Source organism: Eretmochelys imbricata, chromosome 4 (assembly GCF_965152235.1).
Source record: "Eretmochelys imbricata isolate rEreImb1 chromosome 4, rEreImb1.hap1, whole genome shotgun sequence".
Taxonomy (NCBI): Eukaryota; Metazoa; Chordata; order Testudines; family Cheloniidae; genus Eretmochelys; species Eretmochelys imbricata.
This window is the reverse complement of record NC_135575.1, coordinates 122,360,013-122,385,038: the sequence shown is the minus strand read 5'-3', so window position 1 is coordinate 122,385,038 and position 25,026 is coordinate 122,360,013. Positions and strand designations below refer to the sequence as shown.

The window sequence follows — 25,026 nt, the reverse complement described above, 5'->3', positions numbered from 1 at the left end:
CGTTCTAGGTGTGTATGTGCTCACGTGCACAGTTGTTGGAGACTTTTGCCTTAGCGGTATCCGTAGGGTTGGCTATGGCACCCCCTTGAGTGCCACGCTCATGTGTCGGTATATCAGGTGCCGCCGGCCCTATGCCCGCTCAGTTCCTTCTTACCGCCTGTGGTGGTTGGTCAGAGTGCCTCTCTCCCTTGCCTTGCAAGTGATCAGCCGTTCTTTCCCTTTCGACTTCGTGTTCCAGCTTTAAATAGTTTTGTTTATTGTAGATTAGTTAGTAAGTAGCTGTTAAGTACTGTAGTTAGGCAGTTAGGGTCCTGGCGGGGACTTTGCCCCAGGCAGGGCATGCCCCAGTCTCCGGGTTTAAGGAGTTTGAGGCGCAAGTGGTCTTCTCGTCCATTCTCCCCGGGGAAGGAAAAGGCCTGGGTAGAGACCGTCGAATTGTGGAAGTCAACGAATGGCTACACAGGTGGTGTTGAAGAGAGGGCTTTTGATTCTTTGACCATGGGATGATGTTCCAAGAAGGAGGAGTGCTAGGCAGAGACGGGCTCCACCTAACGAAGAGAGGGAAGAGCATCTTCGCAAGCAGGCTGGCTAACCTAGTGAGGAGGGCTTTAAACTAGGTTCACTGGGGGAAGGAGACCAAAGCCCTCAGGTAAGTGGGGAAGTGGGATACCGGGAGGAAGCAGGAGCATGCAAGAGGGCAGGGCTCCTGCCTCATACTGAGAAAGAGGGACAATCAGCGAGTTATCTCAAGTGCCTATACACAAATGCAAGAAGCCTGGGAAACAAGCAGGGAGAACTGGAAGTCCTGGCACAGTCAAGGAATTATGATGTGATTGGAATAACAGAGACTTGGTGGGATAACTCACATGACTGGAGTAACATCATGGATGGATATAAACTGTTCAGGAAGGACAGGCAGGGCAGAAAAGGTGGGGGAGTTGCACTATATGTAAGGGAGCAGTATGACTGCTCAGAGCTCAAGTATGAAACTGCAGAAAAAACTGAGTGTCTCTGGATTAAGTTTAGAAGTGTGAGCAACAAGGGTGATGTCGTGGTGGGAGTCTGCTATAGACCACCAGACCAGGGGGATGAAGTGGACGAGGTTTTCTTCCGGCAACTCACGGAAGTTACTAGATTGCAGGCCCTGGTTCTCATGGGAGACTTCAATCACCCTGATATCTGCTGGGAGAGCAATACAGCGGTGCACAGACAATCCAAGAAGTTTTTGGAAAGGGTTAGGGGACAATTCCCTGGTGCAAGTGCTGGAGGAACCAACTAGGGGCAGAGCTCTTCTTGACCTGCTGCTCACAAACCGGGAAGAATTAGTGGGGGAAGCTAAAGTGGATGGGAACCTGGGAGGCAGTGACCATGAGCTGGTTGAGTTCAGGATCCTGACACAGGGAAGAAAGGAGAGCAGCAGAACATGGACCCTGGACTTCAGAAAAGCAGACTTTGACTCCGTCAGGGAACTGATGGGCAGGATCCCCTGGGAGAATAACATGAGGGGGAAGGAGTCCAGGAGAGCTGGCTGTATTTTAAAGCATCTTTATTGAGGTTACAGGGACAAACCATCCCGATGTGTAGAAAGAATAGTAAATACGGCAGGCGACCAGCTTAGCTTAACAGTGAAATCCTTGCTGATCTTGAACACAAAAAAGAAGCTTACAAGAATTGGAAGATTGGACAAATGACCAGGGAAGAGTATAAAAATATTGCTCGGGGATGCAGGAGTGAAATCAGGAAGGCCAAATCACACCTGGAGTTGCAGCTAGCAAGAGATGTTAAGAGTAACAAGAAGGGTTTATTCAGGTATGTTAACAACAAGAAGAAAGTCAAGGAAAGTGTGGGCCCCTTATTGAATGAGGGAGGCAACCTAGTGACAGAGGATGTGGAAAAAGCTAATGTACTCTATGCTTTTTTTGCCTCTGTCTTCACGAATAAGGTCAGCTCCCGGACTACTGCACTGGGCAGCACAGCATAGGGAGGAGGTGATCAACCCTCTGTGGAGAAAGAAGTGGTTCGGGACTATTTAGAAAATCTGGACGAGCACAAGTCCATGGGGCCGGATGCGCTGCATCCGAGAGTGCTAAAGGAGTTGGCGGATGTGATTGCAGAGCCGTTGGCCATTATCTTTGAAAACTCATGGCAATCCGGGAAGTCCCGAACGACTGGAAAAAGGCTAATGTAGTGCCCATCTTTAAAAACGGGAAGAAGGAGGATCTTGGGAACTACAGGCCAGTCAGCCTCACCTCAGTTCCTGGAAAAATCATGGAGCAGGTCCTCAAGGAATCAATTCTGAAGCACTTAGAGGAGAGGAAAGTGATCAGGAACAGTCAGCATGGATTCACCAAGGGCAAGTCATGCCTGACTAATCTAATTGCCTTCTGCTGCAAGGTAACTGGCTCTGTGGATGAGGGGAAAGCGGTGGACATGTTGTTCCTTGACTTTAGCAAAGCTTTTGACACGGTCTCCCACAGTATTCTTGCCAATGAGTTAAAGAAGTATGGGCTGGCTGAATGGACTATAAGGTGGATAGAAAGTTGGCTAGATTGTTGGGCTCAACGGGTAGTGATCAATGGCTCCATGTCTAGTTGGCAGCCGGTATCAAGTGGAGTGTCCCAAGGGTCGGTCCTCAGGCCGGTTTTGTTCAATATCTTCATAAATGATGTGGAGGATGGTGTGCATTGCACCCTCAGCAAGTTTGCAGATGACACTAAACTGGGAGGAGAGGTAGATATGCTGGAGGGTAGGGATAGGATACAGAGGGACCTAGACAAATTAGAGGATTGGGCCAAAAGAAATCTGATGAGGTTCAACAAGGACAAGTGCAGAGTCCTGCACTTCGGACGAAAGAACCCCATGCACCGCTACAGACTAGGGACCAAATGGCTCGGCAGCAGTTCTGCAGAAAAGGACCTAGGGGTTACAGTGGACGAGAAGCTGGATATGAGTCAACAGTGTGCCCTTGTTGCCAAGAAGGCCAATGGCATTTTGGGATGTATACGTAGGGGCGTTGCCAGCAGATCGAGGGACGTGATCGTTCCCCTTTATTCGACATTGGTGAGGCCTCATCTGGAGTACTGTGTCCAGTTTTGGGCCCCACACTACAAGAAGGATGTGGAAAAATTGGAAAACGTCAAGTGGAGGGCAACAAAAATGATTAGGGGACTGGAACATATGACTTATGAGGAGAGGCTGAGGGAACTGGGATTGTTTAGTGTGCGGAAGAGAAGAAGGAGGGGGGGGTTTGATAGCTGCTTTCAACTACCTGAAAGGGGGTTCCAAAGAGGATGGATCTAGACTGTTCTCAGTGGTAGCTGATGACAGAACAAGGAGTAATGGTCTCAAGTTGTAGTGGGGGAGGTTTAGGTTGGATATTAGGAAAAACTTTTTCACTAGGAGGGTGGTGAAACACTGGAATGCGTTCCCTAGGGAGGTGGTGGAATCTCCTTCCTTAGACATTTTTAAGGTCAGGCTTGATAAAGCTCTGGTTGGGATGATTTAGTTGGGGATTAGTCCTGCTTTGAGCAGGAGGTTGGACTAGATGACCTCCTGAGGTCCCTTCCAACCCTGATATTGTATGATTCTGTGATTCTAAGTCCTGCACTGACTGTAATAGGCCTTTGCCTGTTAGTGACCTGCATGGCAGCTGTCTGAAGTGCCGGTGGGAATCCCAGGTTAAAGAAAAGTGTCGCATGTGTAAGAACTTTTGTCCCAGGACACAAAAAGAGCACGGCAATCATTTGAGGGCCCTCCTCCTGGAGGCCGCTCTTCGCTCAGCCTCGGAGCCAGCCAGGCTGCATGCAGTGCCCAGCATTTTGGCCTCGGTGCATAGAGCACCCCCGGCACTGGACTCTACACGGCACTCATCCCCTTTGTTGGTGCCCAAGAAGATGTCTAAGAAGCGGGACCCAGTACCAAGCAAGACAGACCAAGGGGCATTGGGTAAAGGACCCTGTTCGGGCCGTCTGCCCATGCTGGAGCCACAAGGGGGCACATCCCCGAGGGGACCTCCTACCCCCCCTAAGGGATCTGACTCCAGGGAGCAGTAGGGGACGCAGCCTGATGGCAGAGTCAATGCCTTCCCAGCTCCCGGTGCCCAGAGAGTAAAGGACTCTCCCACCATAGCCAGCACCGCGTGCGGTGAGGGAGCCAGCAGAGGCTCCCTATGAGGGCAAGCCAGCCATGAAAGCCTGCCAGAAAGCAAGTGAGTGCCACTGATCTCCGGAGCTGGGCAGAGCCCTTTTTCGCCATGCTCCTGGTTTCCATATCTGCCCAGGTCACCAGTTTGCTGCCACAGATCGCCGGCACCATGCTCCCAGTCTACGCCTTCACGTCGAGACTCACCCAGGGGGAAGTGCCAGTCGCCGTATAGTTGGCACTGGTCATCTTCGCGCTGACCCTCTCCACACCGATGGTCACAGTCCCCAACATGGTGCTGCTCCCACTACTCCCTGCACCGGTGTGAATACTCAAGGCACTGGTCACCCATGGCGATGGTTAGCTGCCAGACTCAGGCCCTGGTCACTGGAGGAGGATTCCTCGAGCGCGGAGAGGGAGTTCAACCCCTCGCTGAGACAGCACCATTGCGACTGGGCTCCTGAGGTTGCATCACCTCAGCTCTGCTGCTCTGTTCACTGGCCCTGCTGCCAGGACAATGGCCCTATTGGGATGCCTGGGGTGTGCCAGTTATGCCGATGCCCCCGTCTCACCAATCGTCAGTCACCACATCGGACAAGCTCCAAATGGCACCAGGCTTAGTGCATGAAGCGCTAGTATACGCTGAGGTGGAGAGACAGGTGCCCACCCTAAGAGCCCCCCGCTTCCCCTGAGGGGGATGATGCCCCAGGCTCCCCGCTCCCCAGCGGTTCAGTCGTCATCCTCCTCTCCAGATGAGGCTGTGGTGGGATCCTCCTGTGCTAACCCACCGGATGACTTTAAGGAACACCAAGCCCTGCTCCGAAGGGTGGCCACTATCTTAGGCCTAGAGGCAGAAGAGATGGCGGAGCAATCAGACACTAATTCTAGTTTCCAATACCTCAGACCTGGGCTGGGGAGCTCAGTATACAAGGCTGCTGGTCAGAGGTCAACCAGTCCATCCTAGAGTACCCTTATGCATCTCAAGCTCCAAGACTTGTCCCTTTCATCAGTTAAGGTCTCTGACAGCTGTGCACATGGGCATGCACACACCTAGAATGGAATGGACATGAGGAACACATCTCAAAGAACAAAGTTATGAAAGGTAGGTAACTTTTTTTTATTGCTACTTGGGGCCCAAATCTGCAAGTTGCTTCACATGGATAGACCTTCGTTGTCACAAGGAGCGTCACTGAAGTCAGTAGTGGTCTGCATAGATAAAGGATCCCACAAGAGCTGGATCAAAACTGTTCCTTTTTAAAAAATTAAAAACATTCAAAACTCTAAGAAAAAGTTTCCATTTCAGAGTTTTCACACCCCTGTGTGAGAGGCAGCTGGAGTGCACGCTCATCCAGGCAAGGAGTCCAGAGAACATGACAACATGTCATAATCAGTCCCCAGTCAAAAGTTACACAGCAGCAAACCAAAAATAAAAATATTTTTTAAAAAATGCACAGAACATTTCAAAAGATTCTAAGAAAAGTTTTCATATAATTGAAGAAAGTGATTGGAACCTAAAAGTTTTCATGAAAATTTTGGTTTTCAAATATATGCTGTCTTTTGCCAGAAAAAAAATCATTTGAAAAATTTTGATCAGCTCACAGTTCCACACTCACAGCATTTGCAGGATTTGGACCTTGGTTTGCTCCAGTTCCTAAAATGATTGTAGTAAAGTCTTGGCTCGCTCTCCCCCTCCCCCTCTCTCCTTCCCCCATGTGCACGCACACCTTCTTCATTCTGTCCTATATAGACACAGGAGAAAAATTTGTATTGAGGTCTGGCAAACTGGCTTATATCAGCAGATTAACATGTAACATGATAGGATGGAAACAGCTGTTTCCATCCTGGCTTTCACACAATCCTACACTTTCTCTTATGATTATGGTACAGAACCATATGTTGCGATATTAGATATTAGCAGCCAGATATGAGTAAAATACAGAGCTTTATTTTTCTTTCACGGAGGTTGCAGAAGGAGGAAAACTATCTATAGCTTTAATACAAAGAGAAAAGCTCTGTGCTTCCAGAAAGGACAGATAATCAAATGTGGGTGTAGCACCATTGAATCATCTTGAAGACTAAGGATCAAGTGGTGTTTTTTGTTTTACATAGTTTTATGAACAGACGTGTTATATCTACTAATCCATATCGGGGAAGCACTACCAATGGCTACGCATGTCCCAGTGGAATGGCACTTCATTATGATGATGTTCCCTGCATAAATGGATCGGTAAGAATTTAATTTTTACAGCGCAAATGGCTTATATGTGTTGAACACAGGGACACCTGAAAACTGTATTACCTCATTGAGTGCCATTGAGCAGATTCCAGATGAACTCAAGTTTTCTACTCTTCATAATCAGGAACCGCAAAACCTCTCTCCCATTTGGAGACTTTTGGGGGAGTGGGACATATTGTTTAAATTAAATTGTTCATGAGCAGGCATATATTTACACAAACAGCTGCCTGTTGATCAGTTTGTGCCAAATCCATTAATAAAATCCTTGAATTTTTTAAAAGAAACATTCATTAGACCAAGGCAAAATTCAGGGCTTGATTGTGCCAGGCCCTGTGCTGTGTGTTGTAAGTTGTGAAGAAAGGGCAACAAGCCGTCAGACCTCACTCTGTGCTCCCTTGCAGGCATATGGCACTATCCAGGGAACAGCTGACAGTAGGGCTATCCATCTCCAAGGCGAGGCTTCCACTGACAGTTGTGCTATTCATCCCAAGGAGAGCAGGCTGAGGGCAAGGCCGTGTCCCACCTCACCCTCTGAATTGGCCTGCAGAGCTGGTCCTGTGTAGGAGAGAGGGGGAAAGTGCATATTTGCACACAGTGGCATATGCTCTCTAGACCCTTGTTTGGGGGTGCTGCAGCTTAGCATAGTTCCTCATTTGGGCTCTTTCTTAAAGGCAGATTTGAGACCTGAGTCTGAACTGAGAGAAATGTACAGAAATTCAAGACATAAGATGTCACAAACAAGACATAAGATGTCACAAGATGACATGTCAGAGGAGTAGTAGGGAAAAATCTCTAAGGAGTAGGACACACCGAAGCGTTTGGTGAGTGGGATGCATATGTGCTTGGGACTGTATCTGAAGAGGGCACTCATGCAGACAGGGTGGATTAAGGAAGGATCTTGGGCATTCAGACCCACAGCTTCTTTTAAGATTAAATGAGTGAATCACTCGGTGAGTGTTATTGAGTTTTCCATTCTTATGGAAAGAGGAAATGGCCTGGAGCTATTTGGGATATGTATTTAGCTAAGTAATACTTTTCCAACAAAAAAAATACAAGCAGCTAGGGCACAAGCAGCCGATAGTTCCTGAAAAGACACATGGCCTCAAGAAAAACCTTACAGCTTCTGATAGTTGCCAGGTCTGAAAATCTGTATTACCAAGCCAGGTTTAGCAAAATATGTCCTAGAGATTTTCCTGAAGACTCATCTACGTTGCCCATGAGTACCCCACTATTGTCCTATCTTATACAAGGAAGTAATTATCAACATCTGCACTGTAGTGCTTTCTTTCTCAGAATTACTAACTGGAAAGTAATAATAATAATCAAATAATAGTATAAGGGGTAACATCACAGTCCCCTTTTCTCTGCTTAACAGAAAACACAAGAAAATTCAGGTTATGAAATAGGTAACATGATCCTCCCTTTTCCCCAGTCATCCGAACACGCCATAGCAACCCATGTCTTTCTAGACCAGTTTGGCTCAAATGTCAGGAAAAATCAAAATCTTGCTAAACTCAGAGGGTGTTAATGATTCTAAATAACCTGCTTATGTTTTAATTTTGCATAGGTTCTGCATGATGTTTTGTTTACTAACAGCAAAAGTGTGTGTATTGCAGTGGGAATTGGAAGATGGCTTTCCTACTTCTCGTAGCAGAAATATGGGAGAAGAAGTGCTTTATGATAACGCAGGCCTGTACGATAACTTGCCGTCTCCGAAAATCTTTGCACGCTATCCACCTGCTGAGAGAAAAGCCAATAGGTTATCTACTGACAAACTCTCTTCTAACCATTACAAAAACCCTGTCTCATGCAATCTGTCCTCTGCTCAGTCTGTCACTAACACCTCTGCTGTGGGGCGGGGATCTGGCTCTCAGGTACTACAATGTTTAATACTGTAACAAAGCCTTTTAGCACAATTCTGTTTGTATCTGGGGCTATTTTCACTGGCCTGGTTTTAACACTAGAATGCTTGCAACTTAAATGGGCCCACTACAAGTAAGAGTTTCACCTAAATAGTAAATTCTGAAGTAGAGGTGCTGTCTTCCTGTTTGTCCATAAAATGTCTGCTTAGCTTGTTCCTGGTGCTGTAGCTGGATCAATAGGCATAACTTTCCAAAATTTAGCCGTATAACGGCAGGCCTTCTTCTGGCTTTAAGTTGGCTTCAGCATATTTCCTACTGGGGGTTTCAGCACAGCTTGCCACTGTAACAAAAAATATTACATATAAATATTTAAGGGGCTATAACGTGCAATAGTTGTATGTGCAAATTTCTGTGCACCATCCTTTGAAGCGTTGGCCCCTTAAATGATTTGTTTTTATTAGATAAAATACTTGGCATTTTAGTTTTAACTGTGTTACTAGTTTACTGAAACATACAATGTAACTATATTTAACTAACTGCCCTGTTGCTTTCTTCCCTGGAGAAATCGAAGATTCCCTGCTTGCAGTCATAAGCTATATTACAATATCTGAAGCCATTGTGAAGAACAATGGCATGCAATTCTCAATCCGGTTATTAGCCTAATTTAAAGAGAATAGTAAAATGAATGTAGTCTTTTACTTGTTTGATGCATCTGAAATAATATGTATTACTTACCTGACCATTAGTATGGTCTAATTATGCATACGAAGCTATGAATCTAATGTTAGAACCAGAGATGGGCCTGAGCAGCAAAGTTCAGGGTTATTGGTTTAGGCCCATCTTTTCCTGGACTAAAATAGAGTGCAGTAGTAGGTTACTCTCTGCACCACCAGTTCAGACTTTTTTATTGGTATATTTCAAAAGCATCTAGAAACAAATAAACAGAATATGTACTGTAAGGAACATACGTGTGGATACAGGTCTGTGAACAAATGGACCTTTGTACAAGAATCACATGAGGTGACTTTTAGATTTACAAGACTTAATAGAGAACCTTTATTCATTGTATTGCAAAGGGGAAAGTGTTTGAAATAACGTAAGCATCACTGTATGCTTCAACCAAAACCATTTTTTTCTCTTTTTAATTTTAAAAAATTATTCTTGACTTTTAGATCCAAGCCTCCTACATTGATGCTGTTTGTATGTGCAGGGAGTCCAATCCTCTACCTTTTATAGAGCAGCTGAATCCTTCATTTAATAAGTAGTAAAAAAATTCACCCCTTTGTAGAGGGTCAGTACAAAAGCTATGCACCATTTAGGTCACACTTAAGCCTTCAAAATAGGGCTCAAAAGATAGTTTAAGTGGCACTTGTCTAGATCTTTTGTCAGCCTTTTGTATAAGGGTGAATTTTACTCTTAGGTTCACAAATCCCTATTCAGTCATTTTAGGAATACTGGGGCCTAGTCTACAATAGAAAGGGTTTACCAGTACAGCTATAATGGCAAACACTCCTACTGTAGACTCAGCTTAAGCTGGCAAAAGTGTGTTGTTGCAAAATAAGCTACACTGGAAAAAGGACTTTTTTGCCTTTATAATATAATTTTATAATTTTTTGCCTTTTGCTTTTACTGATGTAGAAAGATTACAAATGAAAGCATGTTCCTAACCGACATTGCCATGCCATCAAAAATTTCTAGTGTAGACCTCATCTAGCCGACCAGTTAAAAGAAAATTATAGAGATAATGTTTTTAGTACCATGACCCTGTTTTAGCCAGTCAGTTTGCATGTCTAGTGAAGAAGCTGCTATTTTGATTGAGTGTCTTTTAATAAATTATTCTGCAATACTGCTCTGAAGAATTAGATAATGTTTCAAGAGCTGGATAAAATGATGGAAGCAGTATAATTTTTTTAAATGGAAAAAACAAGTGAGAAAGAAAAGGATAATTCTGACCCCTGTATTCAGTCATGCACATCTGCAACAGGAAACCCACATGCGATCCTGGCAGCTAGCCAGTATTGCAGACTGCTCTCCAGTAATTAAGTGCCAGATTCTGCCACCCTTACTCCCCTCTAGTATAGTATATTATGCTGGGGTTGGCCTTGTTGAATTCAGTGGGGCTTCTTGGTTGGTTAAGGAGCTACTCAGCCTGAGTGAGGGTGACAGAAAAGAACTATAAATAACTTGCCTGTTGGATTCTATTTGCAACCTGTTGCTCAGGTTGCAACAAAGGAGCAGCAATAAATATGACATTACGATCTTGACCACATAAGGAAATATTCCATAGTATGGCATGAAGAAAATGTTCTGTGAATAGACAGCGACTATGTCTTTGCATACCATTCAGAGAAATTATCTGGCACAGCTCACAACTGTACTGTTTCTATATCCTACTATAAATGTCCAGTAGTTGCTGTTAAAAGCCCACATTTATCAACAGTTACAAAGTGTGAACGGGGCTCTGATTATGTTCCTTTGTACCCAGGGTGCACAAGTTAATTTCATCCCTATCACTACATCTTGCAGGGGGTTCAGTTTCAATCTTTTCTTTCGGATAGGATCAGTGCCACAGTTATCCATAGCTTTGTCATCGCCCGGATAGAATGCAGCAATGTATTCTACTTTGGGCTCCCCTTCAGCACTACATAGAAGGTTCAGTTAATCCAGAATATAGCAACCCCCATTGAAACTGGGCAGGCCACTGCGACCTCCTAATACTGTGCTCTGTGCTCTGCATTGGCTTCAGTTCCTCTTTTGGGTACAGTCCAAGATGCTGATTATCATCTCAAAAGCCCTAACTGCCCTATGACCTAGCTATCCTATTGCACTTTGCAGAACTTGTCATTGGCCAGAATGCTCTTGTTGTCTGTCCATGTGGTTTCATTCCTAGAGACTGGCAGCAGAGTGTTCTCCGGGGCTCTGAAATGTTCTTATATTGTCTAGTAGTTTGCTAGAGCTTGTGTCTAGCCACTGTAAGGATGTGATACGAAAACCACCCTAATTTTGCTTTTTTCAGTGAGTTTGCTTTGTTGGAGGTACCCTAGGAGAGAATCAGTTGATTAACTCCTTATGGATAAAGTTGTGTGGTTTTAATTATTTAATTTGGAAATGGCATCCATGTACTATAGCAATGCAATTCTGAGGAAATGCACCTAATAAGGACCTGTAATACATAAGCAACAGTTTAAAATTGTACCTCACTGTGAGTGGGCAAGGCTGATGGTTCTACAGCTTCTTGTGATGGGTATGAAAGTAATGTGCATCCCTACTATGTTTTTTAAAGGGCTTTGCAATAGAAAATTGTTACAAAGTACCACTTAGCTGCATTAGAGTATCATTCTTCAAATGTGCCAGTTTTGATTAAAAAAAATTGAACAAATTAGCAACAGTGATGCTGTCACAGATGGAACAGGAAGAGAGAGAGAGAATCTCACAATTCCCAGTGATTGCCAGCCTCTGATCTTACTGAATAAGCAATTCTCAGTGATACAGTCTCTAGAGAATGCACTGTTTCCAACAGAATCAATTAAGCATATGAACAGCCTGCTAGAAGGCAGATTGTTTTAAACAATTCTTTCAAGCTTTGCTCGTGGTGAAAGTGTTACTATGGCACCAGCTGTACAATAATAGTTACCATTGCATAAATATTTTGTTTTCAAACAGTTTAAGGGCAAAAAAAGCCCTGCAACTGCAAATGGGATCATGGGAAAAGGGAGAATTTTAAACAACCAACAGAAGAAATCTGAATCAGCATCAAGTGTGAAACGCACAGCATCGAGTAAGTGCATCTCTTAATGATCTTGCTTTGTAACTTTGGGCATCTGGAAACATGACGTGTCTTTCCCGCTAGCAAGCAAGGTAAAGACCAGACTGGTGGTGCTAGCAGGTAGATTCTTTTAATAACCATCACTATGGAAAGACAGACTGAAGACTTGATTCTGAACTGCCTTACATCAGAGTAACTATATTGAAGTCCATGTAAAACTGGTGTGAAATCAGAATCAGTCCCTGTATCTCTGGTTATCATTTTATTAACATATGGAATCATTAGGTAAACATCAGCTGTGTGCTTGGAGCTGTATAAATCCATAAGTGCATATGATCTCTCCCTTGAGGATTTTATAATAATCTAAAACAGGAAACAACAAAAAATAACTGGTTCAAACACACAATTCATTGACTGCTGGTATGAATTTTTGAGATTGTGGCAAAAATGTTGAAGCAGTAGGCCTCTCCTTTCAAAACCTATCTTACTCGTGATTTCTTTAATAAAAGGTCCAGGAGGCAGCCTTGGGTGGGTTTGGGGATACTGGCTCCAGGTCCAGGGTGAGAAACAGTTCCTGGCTGTCGGGAAAACCGGTTTCTCCACTTGCTTGCTGTGAGCTATCTGCAACCTCATCATCATCATCTTCCTCGTCCCCAAAACCTCCTTCCATGTTGCCTCCATCTCTATTGAAGGAGTCAAACAACACGGCTGGGGTAATGGTGGCTGAACCCCCTAAAATGGCATGCAGCTCATCATAGAAGCGGCATGTTTTGGGCTCTGACCCGGAGCAGCCATTCGCCTCTCTGGTTTTCTGGTAGACTTGCCTCAGCTCCTTAAGTTCCACGCGGCACTGCTTCGGGTCCCAGTTATGGCCTCTGTCCTTCATGCCCTGGGAGAGTTTGACAAATGTTTTGGCATTTTGAAAACTGGAACTTAGTTCTGATAGCATGGATTCCTCTCCCCATACAGCGATCAGATCCCGTACCTCCTGTTCGGTCCATGCTGGAGCTCTTTTGCAATTCTGGGACTCCATCATAGTCACCTCTGCTGATGCGCTCTGCATGGTCAACTCTGCTGATGAGCCCTGCATGGTCACCTGCAGCTTGCCACGCTGGCCAAACAGGAAATTGAAATTCAAAAGTTCGCGGGCCTTTTCCTGTCTACCTGGCCAGTGCATCTGAGTTGAGTGTGCTGTCTAGAGCGGTCACAATGGAGCATTCTGGGATAGCTCCTGGAGGCCAATACCATCTAATTGTGTCCACAGTACCCCAAATTCAATCCAGCAAGGCCGATTTCAGCGCTAATCCCCTTGTCGGGGGTGGAGTAAGGAAATCGATTGTAAGAGTCCTTTAAGTCGAAAAAAAGGGCTTCGTCGTGTGGACGGGTGCAGGGTTAAATTGATTTAACGCTGCTAAATTCGACCTCAACTCCTAGTGTAGAACAGGGCTCAGACTGTTGAATTTCAGGCTTGTTTTTCATTTAGTAACCTCAGTAAGTACTAGCACCCTCTTCTCTTACCTCAAGATTTTTACTTGGAAGGTTCTGTTATTACATTTCTCATGCCAGGGTCTTCTGGAAGAGTCTTCTGGAAAAGTTCTAGGGGCCCAACCTCGTTGCAGTACTACTATAATATAAATGTTTAATAATGATGATAATATAGATGAAACTAATGACATTTTATACAAATGTAATAGTATCTTATGGAAATTAATCTATACTAGTATGGGATTTAATAATCTAAATATTTAATTCTAGATTTGGAAGGTTATAAAATGCTTTGACATTTGGTGGAGTCCAATAGGTTTGAAATCTAGGGAAAAAGTCTTCTGCGGTTCAGCCCCCATTCTGCAGGAAATGGGGGTGTAAACATCTCTGACTTAAAGATGCCAGAGGAGTCTAGGCCAATAAGTTTCCTAGGCAGAGGAAAAGAGAGTGAGACATCTGCCATTTTGTCAGAGTCTATCCTCACTGGGAGAGAAGAGGCACATGTCTGGGGACCTCAAACTTTTGCATGGGGTAGAAATGGAGGCGGAGCGAAGCTGGAAAACTGGGAGTTTTCCAGCTTCATTATTCAGTTAAGTCTCAGGTCAGAGATTCAGTCTGGGTACGCAGAGGAAAAGTTTTGCATGCTTCTGAACTTGTTTTGTCTGCACTCTCAGGCAGGAATTCTTAGAACAGGTGTCTTGCAAGGTGTCAGGTATTTTCCATTTCTTCCAGACAGTTCTTGAAAACAAGACTTTCTCACATTATTTCAGCATTTGTGCTTCAAATCTCAGCAGGGATCAAGGAGTGTGGGAAAAGCCAGTGAAAACAGAAAAGAAAAAACCTTAACCCAACTTTCTCAGACATTGCAAAAGGTTTCGGTGCGGTTGGATTTGATGGATAGATGAAGGGTTCTTTCACTGCTTATTTTATCCAAAAAGATCGGAGAAGGGCCCAGGTCACAAAGTTGAGAGCAGAAAGTTTCAGGGGTATTTGTATTTTGTTTGTCCCATCTCAAATTCTGATTAGTGATGTTCCTAGATTCTAAGCCATTCAGAGAAGGAGTTAGCTGAATAAAATCATCATTACTCTTTAATCTGTCTGTATAGATGCTGATCAGTACAAATATGGTAAGAACCGCGTTGAGGCAGATGCGAAGAGGTTACAAACCAAAGAGGAGGAGTTATTAAGGAGAAAAGAAGCTCTGAGGAACAGGTTGGCTCAGCTCCGAAAAGAAAGGAAAGACCTGCGAGCTGCCATCGAAGTCAATGCTGGTATGAGGTGTTTTATTGTGTTAGAGCCTGGCACTCCAAGAATTCTAGCTAACCAAATGGAATTCTTTCCTGGGGCCTGGAATGTATTTTTCAAAAATCCAAACTGCTTGCTACAGGTGTAACATGAGGTTCAGTTTTTGTGCTAAAATATGTAAAATTAGACTATAATTGCTATACAAATATATTTGTGCTATTAGCGCATTTAACTCAAAAAGACGCTATCACAATTATCAGCAACTCACAGAGAAGTAAGGAAGGTCACCATTTTTTAAAAATCACTGGCTACTTCCATTTTTGTGGTACAGAGACTAACTGAAAAATAACATGGCTAGAAAGTGAACAATTGCCCCAGATGAAGCACTGAGCATTGTCTGAAGTGCGAAACATTTTACTTGAATGAGGCTGAAACCTTACAGTGTGTGTAGCTGTTTGGGTAGCCAAGCATTTTAAAGCATTTGTTCCCTACTTGTAAATAAGTGAACCCCGTTTAGCACTGAGTCCATCAACTGTAGCCTGTTGTTGGCATAGCACCCATCTCTGGATTTCAGGCAGGAAGACTCAAGTTATTCTTGAAGATAAGTTAAGGAAGCTTGAAGAAGAATGTAAGCTGAAGGAGACAGAGCGTGTAAATCTGGAGTTGGAACTGACTGAAGTGAAAGAGAGCCTGAAGAAAGCCTTGGCTGGCGGCATCACACTGGGATTGGCAATCGAGCCCAAATCAGGAACCTCAAGCCCACAGGTATGTCCACAGCTGAATGATTTCAGAAAAGCTCCCAACTGTGTGGGACTTGATCCTGTGAGATGGGAGTACTAAGCATTTACTACATCCAGGAAAGGGAATAGGAGCTGAGAGTGTTCAGCATCTTGCCGGATCAGGCATCTGATCTATAAAGGCCATGAAAATAAAGCAGCCAAGCTCTATTTTGAATTATTTCCATTGCTCTCCTGCACCTGGTGTCCTGTTCAACAATGAAATTGAGTTGATATGTATGGAATTATAGGGAACATGTGTTACCATTTGTATTGTGGAAGTGCCTAGAGGCCACAGCCACATTGTGCTAGGAGCTGTACAAACATATAATAAGATGCAGTCCCTTCCCTAAAGAGCTTAATCTCTCTATACCTTTAATATCACAAGGGTCAATGTGGACAAAATTACTGTGTTGGTTCAATGGTCAGTTATTGTGTTGGTTCACTGTGGTGGCCCACCTAGTCGCTGTTGTTTAGTCATTTAGAGGGAACTGAAGCAGCCATCACCGAGTATATAACTATTTACTTTCTTTTGTTTTGCTTATTCAGGAAATCGCGTTTGCTGTCCTAATCAGTGTAGTTCATGTTTGAAAGGATTGTCTGTCAATGTACTTTTCATAACTAAAACAATACTTGTAGTTTTCTGCAGTTCTAAATTTAAATAAATAATATTTACGTGAATATCTGGAGAAAAATTTACCCAATTGAAGATTTTTATTTTTATGAATATTTTGGAGGAAACGTTGCCCAGTCTCAGATTTTCATTCTGTCTGCTCTGTCTGTCAGTCTCCGATTTTCAAGCACCGAACTCTGGAAAACTCTCCTATCTCCAGTTGTGATACGAGTGATACTGAATGTTCAATACCAGTGAACAGTGCAGCAGTGCTGAAGAAACCTCCTTCATCAAGTACTTCACCGTGTCGAGGCCATGTCCTTCGAAAAGCAAAGGTGAGAAGATCTATTGTTTGACTTTCTTCTTCTGCCCCTGTCCCTCATGACATGTTTCTCATCTCTCCTTTATTCATGGTGAGGGAAAGATGGGTTCCTGCTGCTTGAATGTCTAAGGGTGAAATTTCACAGCAGTATAGAGGGCTGGCCCAAGGTCTGCATTCACATTAAGTGGTGCATGGTTTCATGCTGGTCCTCTGAACAGGGATTAATTTCACTCTGATGGAGTAAATTTGGGGAACCAGATGACAGAAGAACAGAAATACTGCATTAAGACGATAGATTTGACTCCGTATCTGTCTCTGTTCTTTTATGGAGTTCACTGTAAACGGCCTGTGATACAGACTGGTCCTTTAGTCCTTTCACCATTATGCTAATGGGTTTAGTCAATAAGTATTTAGTGTCGTTGTTAAACCCAATGCTTTAGTAATCAAAAGAATATCAGATCTAATCATTGCCAGCTGATGCAAGAGCTAAATAGTTCTAGGCTGTAGTAATTGAAAATACACTGTGCGAGCAACCACTCTTGCTGTACAATTAAAGTAGAAATCCATTGAATTTAATTTGTTCTGACTAGTGCCTGGATGAAACTTTGCATTCCTACCCCATTGATATAGTCTTTAATATACGTGCTACTTGTGCTTTATGTTAAATGGGATTTTCATGACAGTTCTCTGGGCCTGGCTGAACTGGCTAGTTAAGGTATGTTACTGAACAACTCATATAGCAAATAAAAAGGGATGTTACTGCTGGCATGGGTCTGAGATCTTTGTGTTGTTTTGGTCTGTTCATTGCTAACTATAGTTATAAACCAGAATCCTTCACATCTGTTCTTCATACTGCACTCCATTCTTTTGTCTAAAACAACCATACGTGTTGTATTTTAGGAAGCATTTTAACATTTCATTGAGGCTAAGATATATATTTTTTCATCCATTATAGATATTTGCAGTGTTTGAAAGCAGAATTTACAAACAAATGCATTTTAGCAAAGGATTAGTGAGGGAGCACCATCTAGTAGTTATGACATGCAACTGAGAGTCCTCTCCTGCTCTGCCACAAACTTGTCATGTGACATAAGGCAAGTCACTAACCCTATCTGTGCCTCAGTTTCCCCATTTCAGAAAAGTAAAGTTCTTGGGATGAAAGAGACTATATATTGGCAATTTAATTATTCACTTACTAATGTATTTTACAACCTACAAGAGTTGCTCAAAATGCAGCAAAATCTGCTCTGTTAGTTGTGAATGGAAGATTTAAAGAACACTACTGGTTAGTCAGAGTCTCTTCTGGAAGAATCTTGGGTGTAGGATTAGACTATTTAAAAGAATACGAAGCTACTTTTCTATCAGTGGGAAATAATTCCACATACTGAATTCAGATTTAACAGCTGTTGTCACCTTTTCATAAAACCTCATACTCCAAATATTAACAGTGAAATTTAGCTGAATTAGATAATACGACCCAAACTGTACTGAGCTCATTCACAACTAGATACAGCCAAATTCCACCATCAGCTATGCATCTGCATCTCACATTAATTCCAATGGGAGCTGAATGCACAAATATGAGGGTGGAATTTGGCACTTAATGTTTTGGCCTTGTGTAGTTATGAGTAAGCCTAGGGAGCCATTTGGCCCTTAATGATTTGACTAATCAGTGGGAGTTGTTTGTGAGCATCCGGAGAGTGGAATTGGTTCAGCATATGTAACCTCCCTCATAGTGTGTGGGAGGTGAGGCCAATTTCATGTCTGTGCTAACACTAAAGTCCCTAGTAATGGATACATTTCACAATAGGTAGGATGTGTTTGCGTAAGCCCTGAAAATTTTGGATACTTATCTGATCCTCTTTATCTTTTTATTTCTACCCCTTGTCTGTCTCTTACTCTCTTTCCCCAGCTCTGTCCATTCTGTATCAGACCCCTGGTGCGCTGACTCTCTCTGCTGTGAGCCCTTTTATCTGTTACTTCCCTCATTTGAGCGTTATATGGCACTGCGTAACTTCAGGGCTGCACACACTCTGCTGGAGTAGCTGCTCTCCGCAAATCTCCCAGGCTTTGGGGCCTGTCTGGTTAGAGACTACTCTAGCACACATTGTGCACCTCTGAAAGGGGAAGCAGGAGGAATTAGAACAGAGCAGCCCGTCTAGCAGAGGGACTCTCAAACCTCCGGCTTCCTAATAGAAATATCTTTGACAATACAGGAGCCCGAGAGGGTGTTCCTGAGAGTAACGGAGTCGGGGAGAAGTTTATGCTTAACGAACCAACTCAAATCTAAAAGTTCAGACTCTGGGGCCTGTTCTGTTCATGCATCCCTAAGGGACACCAGCTATGGGTCACCACGGGTGCACTGCCATGACTGTAACATCAAAAAGGATCATGCAGTTGGAGTGATGCACCTATTTATCTTAACAAGATAAATTATTGCTATTAAGCAGCAGCAAGATAAAGATTATGGAATGAGCAACAAATTCAGGAATCCAGCATCAAGCCCAATTAGCATTAGAAAAACTTTCTAACATAAGGATAATTTAGTTAAGTATCAAGGGAGGTTGTGGAATCCCCATTGTTAAGGTTTTAAAGAACCTGTTAAACAAACATCTGTCAGGGATGGTCTTGGTTTACTTAGGCCTGCTTCAGCACAGGGGCCTGTATTAGATGACCTTTTGAGGTCCCTTCCAGCCCTACATTTCTATTATCCTATCTCTGCAATGGGAATGGGGGAAGAAGGACCTCGCTCCCTTCTCCTCCCCTCCACCCCCAGTTCTGAATCAGATGTGTAATTGCTCCACAGATAATACTTCAGACCAAAGACTGTGGCTGCATGTTCTGCCCAATGTCCTGTGCCCTTGTGTGCAGTTGTTCCGGGAACCCTGCAGATCTGGGTCATGCACTTAACTTCAGTACCCAGAAAGATAACAGAGCAAATAATTAAACAATCAGTTTGCAAACACCTACAAGATGATATGGGATAAGTAACAGCATGGATTTATCAGTAACGAAGCGTGTTACGCCAGAAACCTAATAGCTTTCTTTGACAGGGTAACAAGCCTTGTGGATAGGGAGGAAGTGGTAGATATAATATATCTTGACTTTAATAAGACTTTTGATACTGTCTCAACATCTCAACATGACCTTCTCATAAACAAACTAGGGAAATACAACCTAAATGGAGCTACTATAAGGTGGGTGCATAACTGGTTGGAAAACCATTCCCAGAGTGTAATCATCAGTGGTTCACAGTCAAGCTGGAAGGGCATATTGAGAGGGGTCCCACAGGGATCAGTTCTGGGTCAGGTTCTGTTCAATATCTTTATCTGTGATTTAGATAATAGCATACAGAGTACACTTATGTATAGACACTTAGATTTCTATAATATTTCCCCATCTTTTATTTTTCCCTTCTAGGAATGGGAGCTGAAAAATGGAACATAAGCATTAGAAATTTGTTTCCTTTGCTTAAAGGCCTTGCTTCATATGGACCAAGACATAGGCTGCGAAAGACGCATCTGTAAAATGGTGTCAAGTGACAAGGTTTTATAATTATGTTCAGTTAACAGTAGCTTGGCCCTCATTTGACTGTACTCTTTCTACTGTATTATTGTGTAACTGAGTGTGCCCCTTTTTATTATCTGTAACTCTTTATTTCCAACTTTATTTGTAAAAATCTTAGTAAAAAGGAGCATATAGTTGCAACTGAAAGTTTACATTGCTGAAAGAGGTTAAAACAACAATGTAAATGCCATTGCATCAAAAGTCCTGAATGGAAATCAAGACTGGTGCACGCTTTGAGACCCAGATAAAATCATATACATTTAGATATGTTTTACTATTAAGGCTAATTTTTACTTTCAGAATTCCACCACCTGAGAGAGGACTTTTCACAAGCTTGCTCGTTAGGATTCATTCAGCTGTTACCTGTTCACTTGGCAGGAGATCGAAGAAATGTTTCCACAGGAACCACATGACTTGTTTGAGCTGGGAAGTCAGGAACTCTTCCCCACCACTCTTTTCTCAATGGTTATGAGACGACCATGGAATGACAACTTGGCTGTGAAGCATTTTTTGATACATTTTAGACAGATGCTTTTGTCATCAGGGCATAAAAAGCTGCCATGCATTTTAATAAAAAGAAAAGGAGTACTTGTGGCACCTTAGAGACTAACAAATTGGTTAGTCTCTAAGGTGCCACAAATACTCCTTTTCTTTTTGCGAATACAGACTGACACGGCTGCTACTCTGAAACATGCATTTTAATATGTTCTTTTTAGTGTTGCTGTTGTTCCTAAGCACCTGTCATCTTCAAACAGTTTCTCTCATATAGTCTAAAAATTATTTGGGCATGATTTAAAAAAGGCAACAAAGTCCTTTTTATATGTTGCTTCCTTTCTGCACCTCCCAAAAAAATCCCACTGACAGCCTCTAAAATTAATTTTTAAATAACAGCAACTTTAAAAGGCTCGTCCAGTTTTGTTTTGCTTGTTTTAACATTGTTAAAGTCAGGTTTTATAACTCTATTGTATTTGCTTTCTGCAGTCCTTTCAGATCTTGGATAATATTTTTGAGGAAATACGATTTTCCAATCTCCTTTATACACGATGATGAAATAAGAAGTGACAAGACCATTTGTGAGAGAGGACTCATTTTCTGTTTGCCAAGAAACAGGGTTTTCCTTTTAGTCTGTGAATAATTAAAAGTCTGTTTTCCTTTTGTTATCTATGTGTCTCTGCTGAAAAGTCAGATGCCTTATTTCCAACCCCAACTGTTCAAAATTCATGAGTCAAATTACTGAGAGCAGCTTAAAAATCATGAAACTTTTGTTTTTTAAAAAAGTTATTTCTATTTGTCTTCTGTTTTTCGAGCCTTTATAATGCACTCAGGTCACGTTTTCAAGATTATCTCTACAATCCGGAGGGCTTGAAACTAAAGTTGAAATTTTGACATAATCACTTGTCTGCAGGTGCTGGGGCTTTAAATAAAGCATCAAATATCACCAGTCTCTTGATAAAAACACAAGAGTTGGCAACATTGCAGATACAGACATCAAGGGAAGAATAGATCACTTGATGTCCCAGTCCTGCAGTTCTATCATTGGTAATAATTTACTTAGCTTTATAAATGTACACTGGTGTGTAAAACTCAGAGTAAGGTGCAAAAGGACATCCATGGGCGTTACACACACATGCAAACTGCAGGCTTACAACCATAGGCTAAAATGTTCAGCACCCAGCAGCCCCAAAATCTGGCCCCAGTTGTGGGCCCTGAGCACTTTTGAAAGAGTGGGTCATAATGGCCCACTACTCAGGGTCTGATTCTGTTACACATTAAAGTCAAAGACAAGGCTCCCTCAGTGGTGCAGGATCAGGACCAAAATGGCAGTAGGCCTTGTTGCCTTTTTTAGGGTCCACAATAATGCAAATACAGTGGGGAAATACATGTCAGCATTGTCTCTTTTTCAAAGCTGGCTATTGTATTGTATTTTAGATTGACCGTAACATTTTCTAGGTGAAGGGCACAAGTTATGCTGCATGATATGGACTATAGTGCTATAAAGTATCCCAGAAATATCAGGAAAAAAGTTTGATGCAAAAGTAAGTTCATTTAGGCTTTTTACTTCAAAAGTTATTTATTTGTATATTTCACTAAATATTTAATTTATATCTGTACATATTTATGATGCAAATTAGGCCTCTAGTCAACATGTGTGATGCTGAAACAGTTGTCGTTAATAAGTGGTCCTATATCAATAACACTGAACAGCCAATAGCCTAACTAATTTGAGTCTGTTTTCCCCCAGATTGTCTCTGTAACTTTTTTCCCCACAGTGAGGAGTGACTTGTAGGGAGGGTGGGGTTAAATTTTTATCTCACGTCTGAGATGAGTGTGGAAATTCCTCTAAGCAAACAGAAATTGCAGGCTGCTTCTAAGATGCACGACTCCATGTAATGATTCTTCCGTTCTGCCACATACACCTTTAAGAATGGGACCCCAAATGCCTGTTCTAAATGATATATTATGTAACTAAATGTGCAAGTACATTGCTAATATTTTGCAATTAGCATACTAGCTAAGACTATTCTATATAATGGCCAAGGTATTATAATATAGAATATACTAAACTCCGGAAATAGCCTCTTTCCAGAACATATTCAGTGCTGTGAAATACTCATTTTTTTGCGCGTTACTCTTACTGTACAAATTTTAATAAAAAGCAACAAAGTTTGTATTTTCGTAGTTTTGAAATTTCAAAATTACCAGGCAAACTCAGCAATAGGACAGTATGACATTTTAAAGAGAAAACTCTTCTATTTTAAATCATCGCATTTCTATGTCTTCTGAGATAATGTTACACATGTGCTTCCTAAACAAACTCCTATTACTGTATCAGGTGCTTTTTTAAATATCAGATCATAATTTTGGGAAGACCAAAGGTGTTTTTTATAGGATGATTTTGGTGTTTTGATTTTTCTAACAGAGAATACTTAATTTAGTTTCAGTTTTTCATTTTTAGACACGTTCAAATTAATTGGGTCTGGTTGTATGTTGTAAGATAATGTTCTCATATTAAGAATGTAATTATTTCCTTATTGTATTTTTAAAAAAAACAAAATCATATTTAAAAATCTCTGTGGGGAAAAAAGCATGCAAGAAACATGAAAAAAGCTTTTGTTTTATTTTTGTTATTGGATATGTTGGCAGTGCCCATTATAATTGTAAATATATTCTTTCTACTGTATTTCTCAATGTATTTAATTTTTAGAGACACATCCATGGGAAATCATGTTGAAAAAATCCAAAATGGACCCACCTGCAAGTGTGTGTCTTTAGCTTCATTTAATTTCTGTCTTTCTAGTTTGTTCTCCAGGAAGTCTTAGAGTGTGAAAAAGGACTGGCGCCTACTAGGTGTGACAGATTTATGTGCATTATTAATAAAAATTACCCTGTCAAAACAAGAAGTGTTTATATCACAGTTTCTGTGTAATTGTTAACATAATTAATGCATAATACCTCAGCAGCTCACTAGAAATACTCTGACACCATGGAGAGGAGCATGGTATTAATACCTAAATAGATCAGATAGAAGAAAATCAAAATGTACCTGGCATGACTCATCTAAATGGGTTCTAAAGAGGCACAAGTTATTACAATTGTTCCAGATACTTGCAACTTTTTTTTTTTTGAACTGCACTGTGATCCCTTTAGCTTCCCAAAAGCCAATTGTAAAGCTGGAGCTCTAAGGCTAAGTAATGCCACACAAGTGAAACAAAGTTCAGGACATTTAGTGTTTGTGGCAGGAGAAAACTGCAGCTGAGCAAAACCTAAAATCCTTTAAAAATTTGGCTCTTAGGAACTCAAATCCCATTGAAATATAGTGGAATTTGGGCATCTCATTCCCTTATAAACTGGGATTATCAAAGGAATCTTAAGTGCCGATATGCATATTTCAGTGCTTAGGAATTTGAAATAGGCTGACAATGTCGCCTCACTGGCAATAGTATCGGGACAAAATATACTTTCTTTTATTAAGTCAGCTTCTCCATCAAATGCAACTGTTACCTATTTTAAAAATAGCTAAAGCAGTTTTCTTCTTAGCAGCTACAAAAGCATTTTCCCTTTAAAATAGCCTCATACTGTCGTCCATCAGCATTCTGTCACTTTTTAAAAACTCTGCATCTGTCACTACATGAAAACAATGAACCATTTTAAGGTCTTTCCTATATTAGAGTATATTAGATAATCGGATTAATTTACTTGCATCAAGGAAATAAGTTTTTCCAATTACTTTTTGCTTCATCCCTTATAGTTATCGCTACATGTTCCTGACAAGATTTTAAAAGGGAAAAAGCTGCTGTTCCTTGGTTCATCATTCATTTTTAAATGGGTTGGTAATTGCTGCCAATGCATTATTTCTTGGGGGTTTTGCCTTTATTAACCTTTTTTTTTTTTTTAGTCCAAACTGTTCCTCCTGGTACTTTATCTCAGGCCAGCTTGCATGTGATGTGGTAAGGGTGAGAATGTCTTTTAAACAGAAATTTAAAATGTAGTGAGCAGCTTGTTTCTCACACACACACACACACACCCCCTGCCCTCTTTGCCTTTTAAAAAAAACCACTAGGGTCAGAGTAAACACATTCATCAGAGTAGTGAGTTTCATAAGAAAATGATGCAGATTTCCAGATGTAATTTAAAAAAAAAAAAAGAAGAAGCTTACTGGAAAATGGGGGAAAACATTTATATATCTATGACCCAGAAATTGCATGACAGGAATTTAATCAAGTTTATGATGGGATTGAAAAATGGCTACTCTTGGAGATTTGCAAAGTAATTTGTTGGTTATTGTTTTTAAAGCAGACAGCAAATAAAACACCAGGGTAGTGTGTGAGCATTATTTTACTTCCTGTTCTTGGAAATGAGGGGCTTGAGAAACCCAGCCCTTTGCATTCAAGTTTAGCATGTTGCATTGGGATGTCATATAACAGGGGTGGCCAAATTTACTGACCCTCTGAGTTTGAGAGCCGGGACTCAGGTCTTCAGCCCGAGCGGGAGGAGAGTCTCCAAGCTTCAGTCC

The 25,026-nt window shown here is 41.9% G+C and overlaps 1 protein-coding gene across 2 annotated transcripts in view; it reads left to right on the top strand.

Moving 5' to 3' along the window:
* AFAP1 (actin filament associated protein 1) overlaps positions 1-19,934 on the top strand; it is a 94,744-nt gene extending 74,810 nt beyond the window's left edge. The window contains exons 11-17 of one of the 2 annotated variants that reach the window (XM_077814655.1): positions 6,250-6,367; positions 7,993-8,250; positions 11,902-12,016; positions 14,596-14,760; positions 15,309-15,499; positions 16,297-16,458; positions 19,866-19,934. In XM_077814655.1, coding sequence (XP_077670781.1) covers positions 6,250-6,367; positions 7,993-8,250; positions 11,902-12,016; positions 14,596-14,760; positions 15,309-15,499; positions 16,297-16,458; positions 19,866-19,892 — 1,036 coding nt within the window. In that variant the 3' untranslated portion in view covers positions 19,893-19,934. The remainder of the gene's footprint in view (positions 1-6,249; positions 6,368-7,992; positions 8,251-11,901; positions 12,017-14,595; positions 14,761-15,308; positions 15,500-16,296; positions 16,459-19,865) is intronic. The other variant, XM_077814656.1, reaches the window with a different exon arrangement.
* The last annotated feature ends 5,092 nt before the right edge of the window (positions 19,935-25,026 follow it).